The 24522-nt window shown below is 40.4% G+C and overlaps 2 protein-coding genes across 3 annotated transcripts in view; one reads left to right on the forward strand and one right to left on the reverse strand.

Annotated features, from left to right (window-relative positions):
• LOC138967119 (radial spoke head 10 homolog B-like) overlaps positions 1-16755 on the forward strand; it is a 54514-nt gene extending 37759 nt beyond the window's left edge. For both annotated transcript variants that reach the window (XM_070339599.1, XM_070339601.1), the window contains 5 exons: positions 11833-11985; positions 13206-13290; positions 13922-14047; positions 15019-15116; positions 15682-16755. In XM_070339599.1, coding sequence (XP_070195700.1) covers positions 11833-11985; positions 13206-13290; positions 13922-14047; positions 15019-15116; positions 15682-15906 — 687 coding nt within the window. In that variant the 3' untranslated portion in view covers positions 15907-16755. The remainder of the gene's footprint in view (positions 1-11832; positions 11986-13205; positions 13291-13921; positions 14048-15018; positions 15117-15681) is intronic.
• Positions 16756-18221: 1466 nt separating this feature from the next.
• LOC138965947 (tyrosine-protein kinase receptor Tie-1-like) overlaps positions 18222-24522 on the reverse strand; it is a 108357-nt gene continuing 102056 nt past the window's right edge. Inside the window, exons 17-19 of the mRNA XM_070338030.1 lie at positions 24159-24296; positions 23225-23324; positions 18222-19467 (exon numbers count right to left, since the gene is read on the reverse strand). Of these exons, the coding sequence (XP_070194131.1) occupies positions 19393-19467; positions 23225-23324; positions 24159-24296 (313 nt within the window). The 3' untranslated portion in view covers positions 18222-19392. The remainder of the gene's footprint in view (positions 19468-23224; positions 23325-24158; positions 24297-24522) is intronic.

Raw genomic sequence — 24522 nt, forward strand, 5'->3', positions numbered from 1 at the left:
TTCTGCTGCCTCGTTGAAAGTAAGAAGATCGGCCATCTCGGCGACCCTACGCCAGATAGGTCGCTCTATAGATGTTAGTGGCGTGATCGCTGGAGTCATCAAGGGCGCTTCCCTTTCTGACGTCAAGTCTCGTACGCCCGTTCCTAAGTGGGATCTCTTATTGGTCATGGAGTTTCTGCGTTCAGCGGATTTTGAACCTCTCAGAGATGCCAGTTTTGCGAATCTTACACGCAAGTCCCTTTTCCTTTTGCTGCTAGCATCGGCACGAAGGGGCAGTGAGATCCACGCTCTTTCCGGTAATTCGGACGACATTTCCTTTGAATCAGATGGGTCCGTTACTTTGCGGTTTCGACCTGAGTTTCTTGCGAAAAACCAGGCTCCCGAGCGAGCTTCTCCTTTGGTTCATGTCAGGCCGTTGTCCACTATTCTGGCTCCGAATGATCCAGACTTAGTAAATTGCCCTGTTAGAGCCCTTCACATCTACCTTGCCCGTGCTCAGTCTCTTAGATCCGCAGCTCAAAAGCTTTTGTTTATTTCTCTCAATACGGAGAGACATAAGGATATTACTAAGACGACTCTGGCCCGGTGGGTGTCGGCGCTCATTAAGCATGCTTACGAGTGGAGCCGCCGCAATGAAGGGGGGACACAGCCTGTCCTTCCTCTGGAATCAGCTCGGGCTCACGAAACGCGAGCTTGGGCTTCCTCCTTGGCCGTGTTACGATCAAGAAGACTGGAGGAGGTGCTAGACACCGCATACTGGCGTTCCGAGGATGTCTTCATGAATTTTTACCTGCGTGACATCTCGGCTCTTCGCCAGGATGGATCTAGAGCTTTGCCTGCCATGGTGGCAGGGGGTCAGCTCTTGACAAGGATTTGAGAGTGAGTTTGAACTTTTTCTTTCCCACCGCCTTGTTGTTTCAATCTGCTACATGTGATTCGGAGTAGGAATATGTAATTTAATCGAAAATTTTATTGTAAATTTTCATTTAATAAATATACCTACCCGAATCACATATCGTAGTCCCTCCCACCTACCCCGCTTATGATTTGGAGATTTTATTCTTCGAGTCGAATGATAGGGGTCACGTGGTCAGTAGCAGTAGTGACGTAGTACGCAGGAGGGGAGGTAACTCCCTGGGTGCGTCGTCATTACCATAGCTACGTTTACACTTTTTTAGTTGGGGTTGCTCCCCTTAGACGGGTAGCCTTTTCAGACCTAGCACTTTAGACTGAGTCAACTGCTACATGTGATTCGGGTAGGTATATTTATTAAATGAAAATTTACAATAAAATTTTCGAGTAAATTGCTATATGAGCCAATGTCAAAAGGTGCTGTCTGACAGCTTCGAAAATCAAAGTACACCCAAAGTAAAATGACTGGTGTTTTGAGTTGCTTAACACATTCAGTATATAGTTACTAAAGGAGAAAAGGGAAAATCTTTCACAACGGCTGTGTTATTTGGCCGTTAAGTTGAGGCTTGACGAGTGTCTCTTGTGGCATGTAAGGACATAAACCTGATTTTTTTCCATTTTTTTTTCTAGAACTTTCATTTCTACTGAGCTCGCATATGAGTATTGGGGTGTAGATTAAATATAATCAAGGTAAAAGCGCATAAAATGTGTATGTTAGCAACATGAATTCATTTATTGCTATCACAGTCACAAACGGTATGTGCTCCATACAAAAGTTCTTTAATTTGAGGTTTTCTCAGATATTGTTGAAGTCAAAGCTTTGAAACTTCATATACTTGTATGATTGTATGACCTCCAGACATGGTGAGAGAGTAGTTGACCTTCGTCACATTTCAAGGTCACGGCGGGGTCGTATTGGGTCAGAAAGTGATAAATTGGTATTTTCTCGAAAAGTTTTAAAGCAACAGCTTTTAAACGTCACACACTTCTTTGTTGAGATAATATCCAATCCTGATGCTCAATTTGGTTTACTCTTGTGAAATAGCAAGGTCATAGCAGGTCTGTCTTAATGAGGAGAAAAAAATGTATCATTGTTTTTTTATGTTTTTGGGGCTACATCTTTGAAACTTCACAAATTTCCAGAGTTTCATAGCCTACACACATGATATAAATATGGGTGACCTTTGTCAAATGTCAAGGTCACGGTGGGGTTGTCTTCGGGTCAAAAAGGGAATAATTTGGAATTTTCTCAAAATGCTTTGTAGCGAAAGCGTTTAAACTTCCCATACTTCTATGTTTTGATGATATCCAAATATGATGCGAGTTTGGTTCTCCCTTGTTAAATATCAAGGTCATAGCAGGCCGTCTAAGGTGAACAAAAAGTAAAAAGTATCATTGTTTTGAATGTTTTGAGGGCTACATCTTTGAAACTTCCACATTTCCAGGGTTTGATGTCCCCCATAGATGATACAAATATGGAAGACCTGCGTCACATTTCAAGGTCACAGTGGGGTCATGAAATATATTCCCAAGACAAGAAAACGCCCTGACATGACGAAAGACTAGTTGACTCTGGTCAAATGTTAAAGACACAGTAAGCCTCCCGTAAACCATCACAGATACTGTCGGGCTTTTACACACAGTACAAACACCCTTTCATTTAAACACTCACCGCTTGAGAACATCCTAGGTGCCCTCCGTAAAGAGCGAGCAATTTTCAAAGAATTTATTTTTGCGTGGTTTGAGCCATCGTGAACCGTGTGATCCAGTTTCCCTTTTTCACAATGTAGTCGTCAGTTAGTAATTTGAATGCGACTCGATGTGAGCTTATCTGACTATGCACGAAACAAACGGCTGTGGTTCACAAGAACTCTAGCGATGGCTTTTGACTGTTTAGAGAAATCGGCGATAGGCATAAACCGTCGTCTGCTACGAGAACCACGATCAACCTTGCGTGACCCTGCTTCCGGGCTTTTTTTTTTTCAAACTTTAAAAACTTCGAATTGTACTGATCTTGTCTTGATGAAAAAAGAATTCTTGTATGATTTAAGAATGTTTGTGTAACAAGCTGTCAATTTATTATTTAGATTTTAAATGTTAGGTCTAGCGCCAAAACGCACCACGGTCCGATTGTCTCTGAGACAATCCGCAAAATTAATTCTGTAAAAATTGCTCGCTCTTTACGTAGGGCACCTGGGATGTTCCTGTTTAGTGAGCGTTCACATGGAAGGGTGTTTGTACTGTGTGTAAAAGCCTGACAGTATCTGTGATGGTTTACGGGAGGCTTACTGTGCCTTTAAGGTTTGTAATGTTGGAGTCTTTTTTTTTTATTTCTTTTTTTTTATTTGTTGCCAAGCACATCATTGTGGGGCTTTTAATGAATAACATGCATCCGTCCACTCACAATATATTTTCTTTCATCCTTCAACATTTACCACTCAAAAAGTCTATAGTATTAAAATTCATGAAACAAATGAAAGGCATCTTCGGATGTATAGATACATAATTGACCACACTCATTTGGAATACATTCTGACAATTCATTATAAAGACATCTTTAGAGAGACAGAGAGAGAGAGAGAGAGGAGAGAGAGAGAGAGAGAGGGAAAGAGAGAGTGAAAAAGGGGGGGGGGGGGTCAGGGGGGTAATGATGGTGGAGGTAACATTTACAATTGTTTTTATTAAAAAAAAGTTACTAAATATTTGTCTTGGAACTTTTTAATCAAAAATAAATATTTCTGATCTGCAGTTGCCTTTCGAAGATAACAAAAAGAGGCATTGAAGCCTTGGTTTTCTTATAAATACTTGTGCACATTTTAGCAACCAAAATTATACAGTTTAATTCTTTCAACAGAGCTGCATGCATTTTTCGATTTTTAACTCCAAACATGATTTTATGCACAGTTAACTTTATCTGTTTATCCAACTGTACCCAAATATAAAATTCAATTTGTTTCCAAAACTCAAGCACCACTGGGCCAAAAAAAAAAAGTGTTCTATATAGTCGATGCTATTACTACTGTGTGAACAAATATTGTCTTCCACAACTTTCATGTTACATAACATAATATTTGTGGGGTAAATATTGTGAAGTAATTTCCATTGTAATACTCGTAGCCTTGTCTCTTTAACCGATTCAAAACTCATCAGCCAATCTTTCTTGTCAATTTCATAATTAAATTTCCTCCTCCAAAATCCAATTGCACACGGTTCAACAAGTTTCATGCTTACTAATTCTTTTCTAAACTGTTGTGCGTTGTGTACTTTCTTACCACGATAAGAGGGGATATCCATCAAATCAATTTCTTCCTTTCCGTGCATCATCTTATTAATAACATTTACAACAACAGCACGAACCATGTTATATTTCAAAATTCTCTGTGGGGATTTTCATAAAACATCACAAATGAACTGATAGGAAACAAACTCTTTTCTATGTAAAACATCATATACGCTAACAAGACCCTTCTGTCCAATCTTCAAAATACAGTACATTTCCATCATAAACAAAATATTGGTTATTCCATAAAAGCGGATTAAATAAGTTATCGCAGACAAGTGCTGGTTTAGCTTGTCAACTTTCAACATTGGGTTGGTGCATGTCTCACAGAGGCACTGCAGAAAAGTCCGACTGGTAGACAGCAGGATGTGTTTTGGGCGCCTCCGTGCAAAAGGGGTCAGAGATATTTTGTACAACGGATTTTCAGATTTGAACATTTCAAACAAGTCCTCCACTTTCTTGGTCAGAACTTTCTTCTGGATCATTGACACTTTTGACACTGTACGCTTTCCAGGCACATCGATTGATTCCCTGTCGTAGAATTTCTCCACTTTTGTGTCTGTCGGACGTTTACGCACGTACAGTTGCTTGAGAGTTCTACAACTGTCTTGATGTACTGCTTGTCGCTTGAGTAACGTTTTAATGAAATTTTGTTTCTGAAGAGACTCTTTGTCCCGCTTCCTGGAAATGGCATTAAATGCCATTTTTACTGACTTCAAAAAGCTCACTGGTCTTGCGAGATTCGTCAGATTGTCTTTTTCTTGTTTTCTGTGGTATCTGTCCATTCTTATTTTGTTCAATTCCCTCTTCTGTTTATCTGTCATGGAAGATCTTCTTTTGCACTGCCGAACCTTAGCATTTTCTTTGGTTTTCTTCTTCTGCCTGTCTGCAGGTGTCTCCGCTTTACGAATTATGTTTTTAATTGCCGTTTTCTTCCTTTTTGCTGCAGTTAGCGGAAAGCTGTTTTTCTTTTTACATTTAGTCAAGTTTTGACTAAATGTTTTAACGTAGAGGGGGGAATCGAGACGAGGGTCGTGGTGTATGTGCGTGTGTATGTGTGTGTGTGTGTGTGTGTGTGTGTGTGTGTATGTGTGTCTGTCTGTGTGTGTGTGTAGAGCGATTCAGACTAAACTACTGGACCGATCTTTCTGAAATCTGACATGAGAGTTCCTGGGTATGATATCCCCATACGTTTTTTTCATTTTTTCAATAAATGTCTTTGATGACGTCATATCCGGCTTTTCGTGAAAGTTGAGGCGGCACTGTCACGCTCTCATTTTTCAACCAAATTGGTTGAAATTTTGGCCAAGTAATCTTCGACGAAGGCCGGGGTTTGGTATTGCATTTCAGCTTGGTGGCTTAAAAACTAATGAGTGAGTTTGGTCATTAAAAATCTGAAAATTGTAAAAAAAATATTGTTTTTATAAAACGATCCAAATTTACGTTCATCTTATTCTTTATCGTTTTCTGATTCCAAAAACATATAAATATGTTATATTTGGATTAAAAACAAGCTCTGAAAATTAAAAATATAAAAATTATTATCAAAATTAAATTGTCCAAATCAATTTAAAAACACCTTCATCTTATTCCTTGTCGGTTCCTGATTCCAAAAACATATAGATATGATATGTTTGGATTAAAAACACGCTCAGAAAGTTAAAACGAAGAGAGGTACAGAAAAGCGTGCTATCCTTGTCAGCGCAAGTACTACCCCGCTATTCTTGTCAATTTCACTGCCTTTGCCGTGCGCGGTGGACTGACGATGCTACGAGTATTACGGTCTTGCTGCGTTCAGTTTCATTCTGTGAGTTCAACAGCTACTTGACTAAATGTTGTATTTTCGCCTTACGCGACTTGTTTTCTTTCTTCGCAGGAGCCCTGGGACACACACACACACACACACACACACACACACACACACACACCGCACATTATGAGTTGTAATGTTGAGTATCGGTATCCTCATATTTGTAGTTCTTTAATTGTCCATGCAATGATAATCTCGGTGTGAAACGGCAGGTCTGCAGCAAACGGTTCAAACTGAAAATTATTAACCCGGAGACGGGTTTTAGCGCAAAACATTGGGTAGTTTTTTTCCTTAAAAAGAATTTTACATAAACACATTCCTAAACCTACCAAAATCTGACACATTTTGCGCGCTTGAATGCATGCGTGCATCGGTGCGTGCGTGTGTGTGCGTGCTTGCTTGTGTGTGTGAGTGCTTGCATGCGTGTGTGCATGGGTGCGTGCGTGCGTGCGTGCGTGCGTGCGTGCGTGCGTGCGTGTGTGTGTGTGTGTGTGTGTGTGTGTGTGAGTGTCCTTGTTACAGTCTGTACACTGAAAGGTAATCAAATTCGCATACTCAATTTTTAATTCGACTCTGGATTAGATGGAGACTTGACAGAAGATTCTACAGATTTGTAAATTACCTGCTCAACTGTTTACGATGTCTTGCTTTCTCGCGATCCATTATGCTCTCCGCTCGTCGGTCCGGTGTTCCCTCCAAGCCTTGCTCAATACGTTCTGTCTATCCAGGTAGGCAGCATACTCCTGGTCGGTTTTTTGACTCACATGCGAAGCAAAAGTGAGTCTATGTACTCACCCGAGTCGTCCGTCCGTCCGTCCGTCCGTCCGGACGTCCGTCCGGACGTCCGTCCGTCCGGCCGTCCGGAAAACTTTAACGTTGGATATTTCTTGGACACTATTCAGTCTATCAGTACCAAATTTGGCAAGATGGTGTATGATGACAAGGCCCCCAAAAACATACTTAGCATCTTGACCTTGCTTCAAGGTCAAGGTCGCAGGGGCCATAAATGTTGCCTAAAAAACAGCTATTTTTCACATTTTTCCCATTTTCTCTGAAGTTTTTGAGATTGAATACCTCACCTATATATGATATATAGGGCAAAGTAAGCCCCATCTTTTGATACCAGTTTGGTTTACCTTGCTTCAAGGTCAAGGTCACAGGAGCTCTTCAAAGTTGGATTGTATACATATTTTGAAGTGACCTTGACCCTGAACTATGGAAGATAACTGTTTCAAACTTAAAAATTATGTGGGGCACATGTTATGCTTTCATCATGAGACACATTTGGTCACATATGATCAAGGTCAAGGTCACTTTGACCCTAATGAAATGTGACCAAAATAAGGTAGTGAACCACTAAAAGTGACCATATCTCATGGTAGAAAGAGCCAATAAGCACCATTGTACTTCCTATGTCTTGAATTAACAGCTTTGTGTTGCATGACCTTGACCTTGGGTCAAGGTCACATGTATTTTGGTAGGAAAAATGTGTAAAGCATGTGAGTCGTATGGGCTTTGCCCTTCTTGTTTTCATCGTTTTCCTGTATTCCGAGCATCGCTGGGCACCGGACTGTGTTTTTTTGGGCCGCGGTCTTAACACTAGCGCGCCGTGCGCGAAGTTCAGAAAACGGCCTAGATGATTGGGAATTCTGGCCCATTGTTATTTCTTCCTGGTCATCTCAAGAGAGTGATGAAGAACAAGCATTTGTCGATAATTAAAGCACGTAATCAATCTTCTAAAACAGTGGTTTTAATTACATAAATTTTGTTTGGATGGACAAATGACGTCGTGTGTCTAGTGTGACCTGTGACGACAAATTGTTCTGTCACACAATAATGACAATTCCTTTTTATTTCTTCTTTTCAAAAACTGTGATTATGAAGCAGTCATTTGATTTGCTTCTGACTGCTAGCCAAAAAAAAGAAAGAAATTAAAAATTTTGTGGAAAAAAAAGGTAATTTGCTAAAAAAAGTGTCTAGTGTGACATTGTGACGACAAAGCTTAAATTAGCCAGAAATGGTACCAAACTTCAAAATATAGTGGTTATTTTCATTGTTTTTCCTTTTCACCGACAGTTTTTGTTCAAAACTGGTTCTTTTGTGTATCTAGTTGAACAACAACATTTTTTGGAAGCTTTTTTAAAGTTTGAGTTTTTGTGACGCAAAGAGTCACGCTAGACACGCAATTTTCAAACTTTAATAATTTCTTTAAAAAACGGACAAATGGGAAGAAAAACACACAGAACTATGTATTGGGGTTCATGCAATCATTTGGTTTAAATCCAACTGCCCAGAAAAAAAGCTTATTAGCATTTTTTCTAAAACTATCGAGAGTACTCAAACACCTTGTCAAAATACGTCCCTAAAAAGCACTAATTTGCGTAATGAATGAGGAGCAGAATTTTAACTGTTTATAGTTAGTCTTTGGTTTTTCTCTGAGATCATCTTTATTCATTAATCTCTCAGAAAAACCAAAAGTTCCATCTGAGTGTACATTCAGTAAATAGTTACAGAACTTATAAAATACCTAGCGTACCCACAGCACCTTTTGACATTGGCTCATATGTGAGTTGGGTAAGTATATTAATCAAATGAAAATGTATTCATAAAATTTTCGATTTAGAGTAAATTATTTAAAATGATTTTTCTGGGTAAGTGCAAGGGCAGTGATTGAGCCATTTGGCCTTTACTGAATTGGTGATATGATCAAGTCGATGTTTTTCTGTAGAACATTGACTTTCCAGAAAATAAGTTGATTTTTAGTTTCATTCCTGCAAGCTTGCTGTTTGGCTTGTTTCAGACCTGTTTAGCCTTACGATTTTGGCGTAATTTATTACGATTTTTTGCCAAAAATACGCCATTCCGCTATCCGTGTCAAGACTACGATTTTCATTAAAACAAAAAAAGTAAAAAAAAAAAAAATTTTAAATAATTTTTTTTGTGGTATTAATTCAAATGTTTGGCATTGTTTTTTTCAATGGTAAAATGGGGTGAAAAAGCACATGACTGACCAGAGATCAGTCTGTCTGATGAGACGCTGGAGAGCCTTCTAGTGGTGAAGTACGTCTCGCCCTCACTCATGCGGCAAGCGCAAGTACAGTAGAGAAGCGCTTGACACACTGAAAAAGGCCTAATACGAGCAAAAGAAAAAGAATCATGCAGTGATGCATGTGCTTTTGATGTGATCTTCTTTTAAATTATGTTGACTACAAAAACTGACTGATGTGTTTTGTTTGTGAATGATGGATATATAGGTGCATGATTGCGTTTCGCAGACACAGTTGTCATGTGCGTTGTAATTGGCGACAAATGCTGGATGATTACTATTTTTGTGCCAGGATTACTATTTTTGGGGCTGAGCATTACTCCAAAACACTTATGGGAGTAAACAGGTCTGCTTGTTTAGAAAATCTAAATTGCAGCCATGAATTGTAGAAAGAAAAGTGAATAGGCATGCCCATATTGCATACTAAACTTCTATCATGCAGTTCTGTTTAACATTGTCATGATACATCAATGAAACCAGACTCCTGCCTTTTTGGCAGAAGTAAAACTGATTAAGTTGTACACTATAGCTGCTTGAAGGAAATTTTAAACTACATTTTGAAATATTTGTTTCTAATCATAGCAAATGCACAGGAAAATTAGCTTATGCATGAAGCATTGATTCCCCTGATTTCTTTTTTTAAGTAATGATTGTTTTTGTTTCCGTCATTGTTCCTTTTGTTACATTTAGTCAAGTTTTGACTAAATGTTTTAACGTAGAGGGGGGAATCGAGACGAGGGTCGTGGTGTATGTGTGTCTGTGTGTGTGTGTGTGTGTGTAGAGCGATTCAGACTAAACTACTGGACCGATCTTTATGAAATTTGACATGAGAGTTCCTGGGTATGAAATCCCCAAACGTTTTTTTCATTTTTTCGATAAATGTCTTTTATGACGTCATATCCGGCTTTTCGTGAAAGTTGAGGCGGCACTGTCACGCTCTCATTTTTCAACCAAATTGGTTGAAATTTTGGTCAAGTAATCTTCGACGAAGCCCGGACTTCGGTAATGCATTTCAGCTTGGTGGCTTAAAAATTAATTAATGACTTTGGTCATTAAAAATCTGAAAATTGTAAAAAAAATATTTTTTTTATAAAACGATCCAAATTTACGTTCATCTTATTCCCCATCATTTTCTGATTCCAAAAACATATACATATGTTATATTTGGATTAAAAACAAGCTCTGAAAATTAAAAATATAAAAATTATTATCAAAATTAAATTGTCCAAATCAATTTAAAAACACTTTCATCTTATTCCTTGTCGGTTCCTGATTCCAAAAACATATAGATATGATATGTTTGGATTAAAAACACGCTCAGAAAGTTAAAACAAAGAGAGGTACAGAAAAGCGTGCTATCCTTCTCAGCGCAAGTACTACCCCGCTCTTCTTGTCAATTTCACTGCCTTTGCCGTGCGCGGTGGACTGACGATGCTACGAGTATACGGTCTTGCTGCGTTGCATTGCGTTCAGTTTCATTCTGTGAGTTCGACAGCTACTTGACTAAATGTTGTATTTTCGCCTTACGCAACTTGTTCTTATTGTCATTCTAAAGATTTGTAGTTTTACCTTTCCCCATATTTTTTATTTTTTATTTATTTGTTTTTTTAATTTTAATTTTTTTGGGTAGACAATTGACTGAGTTGTAGTAGTGTATTTAGGGCTGGGCCCGGGGGGTTGTGCAAACATGATTTAGCAGCATTTTTTGTATTCCACATACATTCATGCTGAAATTCTAAGAAAGTGATGTACCATTAATGAAGAGAAAAGCATCTATTCATTCTTGATTGACAGGAATTTTTAGGTTTGAATGATTTGGTGACTTAGTTAGTTTGTCTTGCAACTAAACATGCATATTTTATTAGATTTACTTGTTTGTTGAGCTTCAAAGCAGGTAATGTTGTGCTGTTGGTCAAGGCAGAATAGGAATGTGTCTGCATGACTGACACAGCTATTGATATGTGTTCAAGATCTATAACTGTTCTGAGATCTGTGCTCTAGAAATGTCCAAAGTTATCTGGCGGAGCAAGCCTCTAAGGTAATTTATTTTTAAATGTCAAAGAGAAGTAACAGTTTTGTCATTACCTATTTTAAAGGGTAGGTTTGTTCTTGTAGATTTGAGTAGCTGTGGAGTATTATTTTATTTTTGCGAAGTAAGAAACAAGTGTGTATCATACATGTTGTATGAGTGATGTTTTCTTCTCTTTTTTTGAGACTTGAGAAAGGACTAATTTTTCACATCGTTTGTTGTTATATATAAGCTTAGCAAGAAACCAATGTGAATGTATGACTGACATGCTAGTTATATTTATTATTAATTCGTTTATTGTGGTCGATTAATTTTGTTGTTGATCACAAGTCATACTATAGCACTGTCTCGAAACTAACGCGATAGTCGGACAGAGTTGTGCCCCTGGAACGGCATGTAGTTTCAGTTTGTGTTTTCAAAATGGAACCGCATGACAATCCGCCCTTCAACTTCTTTACCCGCGTAGTTTGAACAGCAGACACAGTAACGTTTCCCTCCACCACTAATCTTCTTCTCTCGTTCTGCCATTTTGGACATAAACAAAACAACCGGAACTACCCACCGACAGCGCCGCGGGCAATGGCAGGGATGGACAACTCTTATCACTTTCGTTTTGAGTTGGTTGTTTGAGGCCAGTGAGAAAGGAACATGAACTTTTGAAATATGTCTTTCGTTGATAACTCACCATAGCATCTGTTGTTCTTTTCCGATGAGAAAAAAAAGTTATTAATGACACATGTACCTTTTTCTGTCAGGTGGGGATGGATGAGGTAGTAGAATTGGCCATCCAGCAGACTCAACACCACCCTGGCATGAGCCCGGGTCTCCCGTCAGAGACTCCCAGAGCACCTTCTTCTGGTGCTGCCACCATCAAAACAGCGAGAGAGGAAGGCTCCACCAAGGGAGAAGTAAGGGCGATGAAGATTATGTAAAGAAAAGAGTAAAATCATGTTTTGATCTCAGCATATGAAAACGGGCAATGTTTCATAATGTTTAAAGCCATTATAGCTTGATTTTGTTCAAAATTACTGTTAAACAGTTTTGTTTTACATTTTTATGTTTGATGGTTTTGCAATAAAGTGGTGTACTTAGCTTAGTTTGTATGATGCATTGTACGTCTCTTGGCTGGCCTCATGCAGTTGCTTCCCTGCGTGCAGTAAACAAAAAAGCTGATTCCAAGATGTTTAAGTTTGTATGGCCATAGAAATATGAACTGATTACTTCGCACAGTAAATACTTGTTATTCTCTCAGGTGCCAGCTAAGAGAAGGGTTCTGGGGCCAGTTTCATAAAATAGCAGTGAACCGACTGACAGTCGATCGACTGCCCAGTCGATGGACTGTGGTTGATCGCCGTGTCACCGAAAAGCGCGTTTCATGAGCAAATCACCGTCACCCGCGGACAACCGCAGTCGACCGACTGTACAGTAATCCGAATGGCCAAGTCGAGGGCTAAATTTAGCAACATTACCACTTCCGTTTGCTCATTCGCACGTGGAAATGGCCGATTTCGAAGAAAAAACAAGTCTCGGCCGCTCAAAATAACAATGACCGAGACTTTCAGTAATTCCTTCCTGTGACGTCTAACCCTCTTACGCCATAATGTGACGTTTTCAAGACATAACCCTGACTTGTCTCCTGGATTACTGCGTCATGATAGATACATTTCGAAGAACAATCACAAGGTTTGGCTCACAATCCAAAAAAGTGTGAGCATTCTGCCATTGACTGTGCGGATAATTACATTTATTTTCGGTTTACCGCAGTAAGCCGAACACAGTGTTGGGGAGAGAGCATCACCGTGTTTGGCCGACTTCCGGTGAGACGACCCGCAGTCGGCCGACTGAAATTTTGTTCGTGAAACCCGATAACGTCGGATTACTGTGGTTCTCTCGGACAACTGCAGTTGGTCGACTGTGTTTCTGGCTTATGAAACTGGCCCCTGAATAACTCTCACGTGCTCTATTACACATCCTATGCATTCAGAACGCTAACTTCAACTTGTTTATTAGATCTCTAAACAGCACTCTGCCTCAATTGTTCAAGATTTTCGCACAGTAAAAAAAAAACCACCAACAAGGAATGTAGGCAGCAGAATCAAAAACGAACTGTGCTCTTTGGACATTTCAGGGCCACACATCGATGGGCAACATGCTGACTACTGGCTCAGAGAATGTGGGGACAGAGCCAACTAGTCAGCAGAACAGCGCCAGAGGTCAGTCACGTGCTCATCATTTTGTGTCCAATATGTGCCCGAGAACTTTATCAAGAGAGTTCTTCAAGTGAATTCTGTATCAGCTCTGCAGGGTTCATCATTTCGTGTAAAATATGTGCCGGAGAACTTCATCAAGAGAGTTCTTCAAGTGAATTCTGTATCAGCTCTGCAGGGTTCATCATTTCATGTAAAATATGTGCCAGAGAACTTCATCAAGAGGGTTCTTCAAGTGTATTCTGCATCAGGCAGCACAGTTTCACCAGAGAAGAACAGCTAGTGCTATATCAGTAGCTCGATCATGTCATTCACTTAATAGATGTTGTCCAGCTATCCCAAGCATTGCAAAAAGACGACTTTCGAGCTTCATGTGTGCATGAAGTGTAACGTTTAGCTTGCTGGTCTAACTTCATCTGAAATGGAGTTAAAAGATTAGCATGATTGCTTATCCTTTTGCATTACATAATCTCATGATAATTAAAACCTAATTATAAATATTTTTGTGTGATGACATGTAAGGTCCAGGGAGGATTTAGAATCCAGTGTATCAGAGGCTTTTGCGTCATTGTCAGATTTTCACTCGACGTAGCTGTCAGAAATAGTCTCAGCACTGATTAAATTGTTTTATTTTCAGATGGAGAGGCACACAAGAGTGCATCGTTCATCAGCACTCGCACCAACGCCACAGAAGAAAACCAGCCTCTGATGCACAGTGTGGTGTCCATGGGTGGTCAGCGCTACACGGCGGAGGACGACGAAGGTAAATGCCGAAAGTGCCGTTCACATGGCGGACTTTCTACCAACTTTTCCCCAACTTTCAAGCAATTTTAGTCGGCTCAAAGTCAAATCAAAATCACTTCCCTTGTTTGTTTGTTTGTTCGTTCATGGGCTGAAACTCCCACGGCTTTTACGTGTATGACCGTTTTTACCCCGCCTTGTGAACAGCGCAAACGTCCAAACTAGTTTTAAGCAGTGTTTTTCGTCAGACTTGAAGGCCTGTTCAGCTCTCAGAGCTACCTCCTTATGTGGAAAGAGCAGTTTGGCTAGATCATAGGCGTCTAATTATATCTCTGGCTAGAGCTAAGCAATCGGTAAGCGTGATAAGAAAAGTGTGCGCAAAATCTTCGCCAAGTCACGGACGAGTCAAGCAGGGCTCAACTTAAATCTGTCCTAAATTGAACCGAAATCGTTGGGACGGTTCACATGGCAGACTTTTTGCTGTCTAAATTGGCCTCGACATCTCGGGAAGGATTTTCAAATGACAAAAGTTTGGGGAAAGTTGGTTAAAAGACTGCCATGTGAACGGCACCTGGGAACACGCGCACGAAAGGTTATACTGTATTCACATATTCACATGCAGTTTCACGGACTCGACCAAAGGAGGGAATTTTTTGTATGTGCTTTGTAGTAGTTTTTACATTCTTGTCCCTACCTCCACCCAGTCTTGTATTTTGTCACTCCAGTTTTGGTAAGCATGTTTTTTAGAAGTCAAGAAAAGAATCATGCAGTTGTTCAAAATATAATGATCCTGTTTTGAGTAGGTGAGACATATATGGAAAGTTGTGATATATTTAAAATACTCAAGAGCTGATCCTTGAAAAGGAGAATGTACATTGCACTTGCTACCAATGCAGTAATGTAATAGCACTACAGAATACCGCTTGATAACACTGAATGTAAAGGTAAACAAAAAGGTAGCTGAATATCTTGACAAACTTGGAATGTGTCCAGATCTTGCTGACGGTGGAGTACATGTGCGCACAGAGCTATGTGACGACGAAGAGGAGCTGGATGAAGAAACACGACGATTCAACTTCTGGACCCACCAGGTTCCTATCTTTGATATTTTTTTGTACTACAAAATGTTGATTCTGTTTTTTGTTTTTTTTAACCAATATATAACGAAGTAAACAATGTCAGAACACAATTTCAATCTGTCTTGCTCTCGCTCTCAACTCCCCCTCTCTGTCTCTCTCTTTAACTCTCTGCCCCTGTCTGTCTGTCTCTGTCTCGATCTTTACCTCACACTGGATTCAACCTTTACTACAATTTGCTGAAATATGGATGAACTAAAACAATTTTACTAGTCAAATAAACCCCAAATAATCTGACAATATGGGGACCAAAACCTCTGCCGCTGTCATATATTTTTTTTGACTCCCATGAGTAATTAGGAGAGTCTTAGGAATGAGCAGTGTTACGCCGTCCTGCGAGGGGGGGAGGGTGTGATCTAGAAAGGGAGGGAGTCTTCTAATGGGGTGGGGTGTGTGGTGGGGGTGGGGTATTAAAAGGGGGAGTCTTCTATTAGGGGGAGGGGGGTTTCCACTGTAAGGGGACATGACAAAGGGGAGTCATATAAAGCATTTGCTTTTCTTGTTTCCAAATGAAATTCAGGTCCACATCTTCTTCACACGGAAATTCTTTGGGCCCTCCGAGCACCTCCTCAAGGTCAAGAGGCTGGTGGAAAACCGTCGTCTGGAGGAAGAGCGAAAGCGCCTGTGTCTTCAGGCTATCAGCGCCTTGTCTCTGGTGGAAGAGAGCTACCCTCCCGGAACAACAGGTCTCAACACGCCCAAGGGTAGGCCTGAGAGCGCTGCCAGCATACAAGTCCCTGCTTGAACTCTGGACGGCGGGATCTGCGACTTGGTTCAAAATCACCTGTTGAAGTTTTGAGCTGACAGAATGGCTAGCATAAGCGTTGCGGCTTGAAGGGTGTGGGGACACAATTTCACAAGCCTGAACATGACTTACAGGCACATTTTCTTTGTGTTGCTTGAACGGTGAATCCAGGAAAATAAACAGAATCTGAATTACACGCTACAACAAGATTCTATCCAGGAACATCACCCAAAAATGGTATCTTTCCCTGGATCGAAACTTTGTACTAAAGCTTCTTGACAGGATCAAAAGTAAATTTCTTGAAGCATAAGAACAGTTGATAATGTGTGATCTTTGAGAAGAACAAAAATGATCGTATTTCAAGAAGGCATCAACTAAAAAGTACAAAACTGAAAAGGACAGTTAGTTTTGTCTCATTTGCCGAGGTAAAATATTTGCTACCTTCGCAAGTAGGATAACCTTCCATCATGTAATCATAGAGGAAACACAATTGAACAATAACAAATCTGTTTGCAAGCGTAGTGTTGAGTGTGTGTTTGACCCAGAACTTAGTTTACACAGTCCTCAGAAAGTGACTTGATCTGTGATATTTAAAACAAACTTTACTGTAATAATTAAAGCATCAACATGTTTGTGTCCAGTTTTTTGTTTTTTTTCGCAAGTTCCGTCCATCAACCAGTGCTGTTCAACTCTATATAAATGTGTTGTCTTGATGCTCTGTGTATTGTATTCAGAGCAGGAAGGTTCTAATTGTTTACATGTCAGTTTTTTCTGGCATTTTATGTTATATACATTAAACAAAATCTAATTTGTGCTGTTAAAATAAATAAATGTTGTTTTTGATACTGATGTTTTCACATGTGTGTTTGTGTTGATTGAATGGATGAGGATATTTCCTTTTGACTGTGGAAACAAAGATGGAAGGATAATTCTGGTAGTCTGCCCGTGCACCACTGAATATCTCAGATAGTTGGCGTCTTCACAAAAAAGTGTGCCTTTGTTCAGGAGTGGCAATGTATAGCCAACAGTGGAATTCAAATCTCTAGCTCTATTTTGCAGGAGCATCTAATTAGATTTAGTTCCTGAGAAAAAAGTATTCCCTAACAAATTTTGATTCTAAAAACACTGGCTGATTAATATGAAATGTGCAGATGTAAGTATTGTGACTTTCGCTTCGCAATGCTTCACAGAGGACAGAGATTTTTTCCATTCAGATCTTCACCTTTCCAGGTAAGCATGCTTGCAGACTCCACTTGCCGGCAAAAGTTTTTCCTGTGCTCATGCCATGAACATTTTAATGAGAGTTCACCAATTAATGTGCTTTCCTTCCATTGTCTTGTTATATTTGTTTCTTTGCTTCATTGCCCTTTTCATGTGCTGTTAAGGTGGAATTTTACGTTACAAAAAAGTTGAAAGAGATCTAATTTGCAGGCACCGATTTGCCATCCAAAGTTCACGTGGCATCAGTCTGCAATCCAAACGCCACAAAGTCACTTCTAACGCTTTTGCTTTGAACTTTTTTTTATTAGACAGAAAGAAAAATGCAGAACATATATATCATACACCAAAAACAATAAGTACAACATCATGTTATTGTCACATTTTTGAATGGCAGCAACGTGCAATATTTACAGCTTTATGCAAATTTATGTACAATTCATGGCATGAAATTGATCCCAGTGGGATACGGTCAGACACCGAGTCACATTACATTATTATCAAGAATACATGTTCAGAACATGAGCAACCACACGCAGCAAAATGTTGAATATTTACATACACTCGAAAGCACGGGAGCAAGACGTATAACTGAATCAAGACACATTAATCTATTAGTGTCTAGTGAAAAACTAACAAGCACGGGCACTTGTAACGAGATGGTCGGGGACTGTGGGTGGGGTGTGCTCTTCTGTCCAATATAGTCGAACCTGTTGATAACGGTCACCACCCAAGGGACTGAGCAAAATTGGTCGTTATAGACAGGTGGTCCGTATGGACAGATGAAATATCTAGAATAAAACAAACTTGTCGGGGATCTTGTCGAGAATACTTGTAGAGATTGAAGGGTTCCAAGACATCCCCAAATGTTTTCTGTATGCGTTTTGCATGCTGTATCCCTTTTGAATATTTTTTTTATTTTTACGGAATTGTAAATAGATGACACGAACAAACCATATTAGAAGGCAGTCAAGTTTACGATTATAGTACATATACTTGACCCTTTGGATTCAAGGGCGGATCTGGGGGGGGGGGGTTACACGGGTTACGTAACCCCCCCCCCACCCCCCAAAAAAAGAGGTAATTTATTGGCTCAGGATGCACCAGATAGCTCTATTTTGCTTCTTTGGATAAAAAAAATTCCGGGGGGGCATGCCCCCGGACCCCCCTAGAGGCTTAGGCGCCTTCGGCGCCGTCAACTTGTATCTTCGCAGTCATTTTGTAACCCCCCCCTCCAAAGTGAATTGATCCGCCCTTTGGATTCCACGTTCAACGGTGTAGTTCTTTAATTGCGTGGCTGGTTTTATACGAGGGAAGAGAGAGGAGACTGGGTCCGTCTTCTGTCTTTCTTCTTTCTGTTCTTATTCATCTTGCGTCACAATCCTGCTTTCTCTCTTTGTTGAACAGCCACTTTGCTCTTTTTTGCTTTCGGTTGTTTGGAATCTGAATAATTCCCACTCATGGAGATACCGACACAGATAACACATACACCCACTGCACACCCACTGCACACACACTCACACACACATACACACACACGCACACACTGACACACACGCACACACCACACCTCGCACGCAAAAAGTTTCAATGTAGGCAGTAGCCTACCAATGCGACAGCGTCATATTTTACGGTCAGCCGACAAATCCCACACATATTCAGTCACATAAAGCAAGTTTCATAAACAAGCGCAATTAATCATGAAGAAAGGAAAAGTTGTCCATGTGACACACACGTGACAACCACTAACGGAAATCATAAATGCTTCATGGCACGAAACTGATGTACATGATGACTATTATATATATATTAGACAGTTGGGGGTCAGATGTCCCGGGGTTGGAGGATCGCCTGTTCTTACAGACACGTAGGCTACTTGCTTATATTAAGAATACTCACTTATGAAAGCGGACTACCCGGGACTTGTGAAAGACCGGCACCGAAACTCAAGCACGTGCGGACGTGTAATGTACGCATACACGCACACCAACATGGCATCTCGGGATGCGCAAGATGTTTTGAAGTTCAAGAAGGTGTTGGTGTGTGTGTTGTTGTGTGTGTTGTTTTTATTTTATCATTTTTATTTTTTTTTTGCAATTGCATGCTAGCGCTAGCACCGCTTCAATCGCGCCCTTTCCCTCAGAAATCTTGCCTTTTCAGTGTCACTAGCAAAGATGTTATAACACTGGAAAACTCAAAGAAGACATTTCAACGCAATTGCGTGGTATGACATAACGTGTTTGATGACGTAATGATTGAATGACGGCTTCAAGTTTCTCTCTCCTCATCCTGTTCGATCTCAGCGTACAGTGATTCCTCCTCTGTGGACAGGTTCATGTACACCTGTGGAACAATCAAAAGTAATGCTGTTTAACATACTGTATGTCTATACGGTCAGAACATCATCCCCAGTCTATCTTGTCCTCAATCTTGGTCATGTTTTGCATATTCATCAGACGGTGGTAAATAATCATAAATATTACATGCCCCCAATACTGTATTCATAAGCCAACGTCTCCGTCATGTCCCGTCACGTCAAACATTTGTCCAGTCTATCTTGACTTCCATCATCCTGAACTCAGGTCAAAATGCGTTCGGCTCATTCTCTCCCTGACAGGATGCCTTGAGTTTCCTTGTCTGGCAAAGAAACCGATTTTTTTATTTTTTAAATTTTTTGTTTACATATTTAGAGATTTTTGTAATGTATTATTGATATAAGCAGATTTGCGATCGTCGATAATGATTTTTCATGGTGTTTTGTAATTTTTAAATTACAAAGGAATTGATATGTAAGACAGTTTCAAGCGAGCTATTTTTCGCGGCTGTATTTACTGTGCAAACAACTCTAAATATGGCAAAAGTGTCACGTGATAATAAACTGTTTGGTTTCGGCGCTCACTGGAGCAGACGATTTTTTCTGTAACCAGTTGACAGTGATGAAACCAAATATTACGGTCTCCTTCCGGCAGCAGTCCCAAAATTTTGACTTGTTTTCACCTTAGAACGATGTCTTTATCATAACTGTGAAGAACAGAACGGAGATCACTGTCGAAGTCGGCCAATCTGCAATCATTTTCGTCTCGCGAACACTGATCTCAAATTTAGATCAGTGCTCGCGAAAAACATATGGGAGATAACTCTGTATTCCTAGTTTTGATAGATTCGCGTAGGACTGTAGCGTCCGGTCAGAGAGACAACTGGCAATAGCCGTGGAGCGATGCTTTTCAGAATGGACTTCCTGATTTGATTGGACTGTTGTTTAATGCAGTCAACGGGCCAATGACGTTTTTGTCTTCTTCTTCTTCTTGTCGATCACACGTCTATATTGTCAGCCCGGACAGCAAGACAAATGATTTTGTCATCATTGTCACGAGTTTTCATTCACAAGCACCTGGGAAATAAATCTCATGTTCCCCATGCAATAAATCCCCGGTTACCATAGTTGCAGGAAGCAGATTATACATGGATAATCAAAAGCAAACCCAATAGGAACGCTCGGGGATTCTTCGGCTCTTTTCATTGGCGTTTCCCCAGACCTAAACAGACGACACGACATTGCTTTGCAAAGTTCCAAAAACGAACTGGAAAACTGGCAAAAGTAAACAAAAAACAAAACTACTTCATGAAAGGTCATAAATTCATCACACACAAATGAAACCTACCGATATGTTTTGTCTTCTTACAAAGTCATGGAGTGCGTGTATCTGTGTGATACACAGACGTTCGGAGAAACACGGGGATATAGCTCAGTTGGTAGCGCGCTGGATTTGTATTCAGTTGGCCGCTGTCAGCGTGAGTTCGATCCCAAATTTATTTCAGAGTCAACTTCGTGTGCAGACTCTCTTCGGTGTCCGAACCCTCCCCCCGTGTACACTACATTGGGTGTGCACATTAAAGATCCCACGATTGACAAAAGGGTCTTTCCTGGCAAAATTGCTTAGGCACAGTTAATAATTGTCTACCTATACCCGTGTGACTTGGAATAATAGGCCGTGAAAGGTAAATATGCGCCGAAATGGCTGCAATCTACTGGCCGTATAAAATTTCACACGGCATCACTGCAGAGCGCTTAGAACTGTACCCACGGAATATGCGCGATATAAGCCTCATTGATTGATTGATTGAAGTCAAACCAAATGTTGACCCGTGCACAAGACGTTGTATCGATAAACGAAGCGCAAATAAGAAATAATAATAAAAGCAAAGAAAATAGCAAAAAGATATGCAAACATCTAACAAAACCGAGCAAGCAGAATGACAGGTCTAATGAAAAACAAAGAAGCACTGAGTCGGAAACAAGATCGCGATTCTTTCCTTCGCTGCATGCACGACGCAAATCTTCTGTGACCTTTGACCCAACGTAGCTTCCACATTCGAACACTATAAGCTTAAAGGCTGCCATATTCGTAGCGTTCATTAATTAATTCATATTGTTTACATGTGCCAATAATGTTATAAAACTGTACCTAAGGGGATATAATAACGATTGGTTGTAGCTTTCGAACACAGAAAAAATTATTTCAGTATTGCAAAGTGGTGTTGATAGTGTCGAATGTAAACAGATCAGTCTCAAAGTGAAAGTGGATGTTTTCCGGAAATTGCGCAGGCGGAAATATACGATCTCTCACAGCACATATTCGCAAGAATAAGGCCACAGGTTTCAGCTGACAAGCTACAAGTACATTTAATTTTCTAATAGGCCTATCGACTTTTGTTTCATATTTATTGACCGCGGCCTTCAGCCTTGGTCAATAAATATGAAACAAAAGACGATATGCTCCCCCTCGGAACGACAAAAAAGCTGGTCTGTCAACAACCCATCAAACATCTTATACTGTCTTCTCCAGGCCCTCCTTTTCTCCGTACAGCTGGCAGCTGACACCAAATGATATTGTCATATCACGACGTTTTTTTGTATGACATACTTTCTGTAGCAGTGAGGTGCACATCTCTTCTTTGATGTCACTGTGAAAGTCGGTCGGATTTAGGTGCAGAAACAATTCGATCACAATTTGGTACGTAGACCGTAAAAAAAAATTAAAAAAAGTTCTGTACGTGAAAACACGCCAGTATTTCTGTCAGATAGTCTTCGTCAAATGTCCTTTTGTGCACACTCTCGACAGTCTGTGCATATTGCCGCCATGATAATGTGACATACTTAATCAAACCTGGCAAATAAATCACCGCTATTACCCCAAGGCTATCGTCTTTCAAAGTCTATGTTAGTGACGAATGTTAATCTTACATAACTCTGTCATGTCCATTGCAACTACTGGTACTGATAGCAATAAATACCATCACCGTTTTCTCTGTCCATGGCAATTCTGGAAGTCCTGGCTATAACTCACCTGACTCACTGTATACTATCAACACAAATAATATTGATTGATACTATTTACACCAGGGGTCTGTAGTTCTACACTTGGAACTGGAAAAAAAAGCTGTGGTGAAAGCAGCTATACTTATCCCTGCATGATTTCGTAATTTTCACTTTTGTGCTAGGATGACGTCATATAATTACACTCCCCTGTTTTTTAAAGGTAACGGAAACTAACACATGCGCCTTCTAGCGATCATCTTACTAGAACAATTTCACTGTTGATATGACTTGGCCAAAGAGAGGGATCAACTCGATCTGTGAAAATTCTTTTTCTCACTAAAAGACCAGCTAAAGTGATATAAACAAACCCATTTACATTGCCTTTTTTATGTGTAACATTTAGTGTCTGTCATGTCTACAACATTTACTAAATATAATTAAAATGATATCACTTTGCTTCCTGTCTTCTTCGAAGGGACAAAGCCAACAGCCGAAAATATACTTTCATCTTGGCATACCATTACCACTTGTCTGTTGTGTATTTTGTTCGTCCACTTTGCAGATAGTTCGATCGAGGTTGCTGTGACCGTTTTCGTTTTGTCAGTCAAACGTTCCATCCATAAACTCACCATTCTTTGTGTTATTTTAATTTTAATTTTACATTATTGTCACCATTCATAAGGTTTTTGATGTTACAGATCTGGCTTAGCCGCAGGAAAAGTCAAGGAGTGAAGTCTTGGCTAGCCTACTTGGTGTCGTATTTCTTTAATTCCACTTTACCTGACAATCGTCCAGCATTCGTTGCAGTCGTCCGCACAGCTCGGAGAAAGTAGGCCGCCGCTCTGCAGTCTCGTTCCAACATTGCAACATCATGGCGTACCTATATGACAAAAGAAAGTGGAAGAACCTGTACTTATTGTAAGCATGTGCAGGCGAAAAAAGCTACATACAGACAGTCGGGCAAGCAACGGATTACCGAATATAGGTCTAGTCGCAAAAAGAAAGTTGCGAGCGGTTATTTTAAAGGGAGAATTCAGATCAGATTAGTATGGACATAATTTCAACGCTGGACTGACAGACACTGGACGACTGACAGACGGGTGGGTGCACAGACAGAGAGAAAGACAAACACAGAGATATGGAGACAAACAGACTCAGAGCTCGGCTAAGCAAGCAAGGAATGGAATGAAGAAAGGATTGTTATAATCGTTTACAGGCAGGCAGGGTGTGCCGAAGAAAATGTTCCATTTTTTATGTAACATTTTAATGGACAATAAAGTGTTGTTATTGTTATTGTTATTGTTATTGAAGGAAGGAATGAAAGAAGAAAGAGGCGAAGAAATAAGGAAGGAAGGATGGGAAGGAGGAAGGATGGATGGAAGGAAGGAAGAAGGAAGTATGGGAAGGAGGAAGGGAGGAAGGATGGGGAGGAGAAAGGATGGATGGGAGGAAGTATGGGAAGGATGGATGGAAGGAAGGAAGGATAGGGCGGAGGAAGGATCGATGGAAGGAATGAAGGAAGGACGGACGGAAAAAAAGGCAGAAATCAAGCAACTCTGAACTAACAAACAGACAAACAAACCCACTAATCAACCCAGACAAACAAGAGAGACCATCGTGTTCTGGTCTCAAAGTTTAGACCTACCAAACATCCCCGCCAAACCGACCTGACCAACCAAGCAAACATGACCAAGAAACAACACTGAAGACCTACGTGTTCTGGTCACAGATTTTGGGTCTCTTGAGGCGGTAGCCGTCCTTGAGGTAGGCGAAGAGCTGCTGTGTGTCTGTGGAGGAGTAAGGGGTTCCACCCAGTGTGAAGATCTCCCACAGCACAACGCCAAACGACCACCTGCATAGTGACAACATGTTGTTGTATATTGTGCCATGATGACCACCATAGCAGAAGCTGCAAGAACTACAGAGAGCACCGACAGACAGAGAAACACAGTCACACTGACAGAGAAACAGACACAGATAGACTTGCACCAGGAAATACTGACAAACAGACAGACGGTAGAGGGACATACGCACGCACGCACGCACGCACGCACACATACACACACACACACACACAC

The sequence above is a fragment of the Littorina saxatilis genome, linkage group LG5, assembly GCF_037325665.1.
Source record: "Littorina saxatilis isolate snail1 linkage group LG5, US_GU_Lsax_2.0, whole genome shotgun sequence".
Classification (NCBI taxonomy): Eukaryota; Metazoa; Mollusca; class Gastropoda; order Littorinimorpha; family Littorinidae; genus Littorina; species Littorina saxatilis.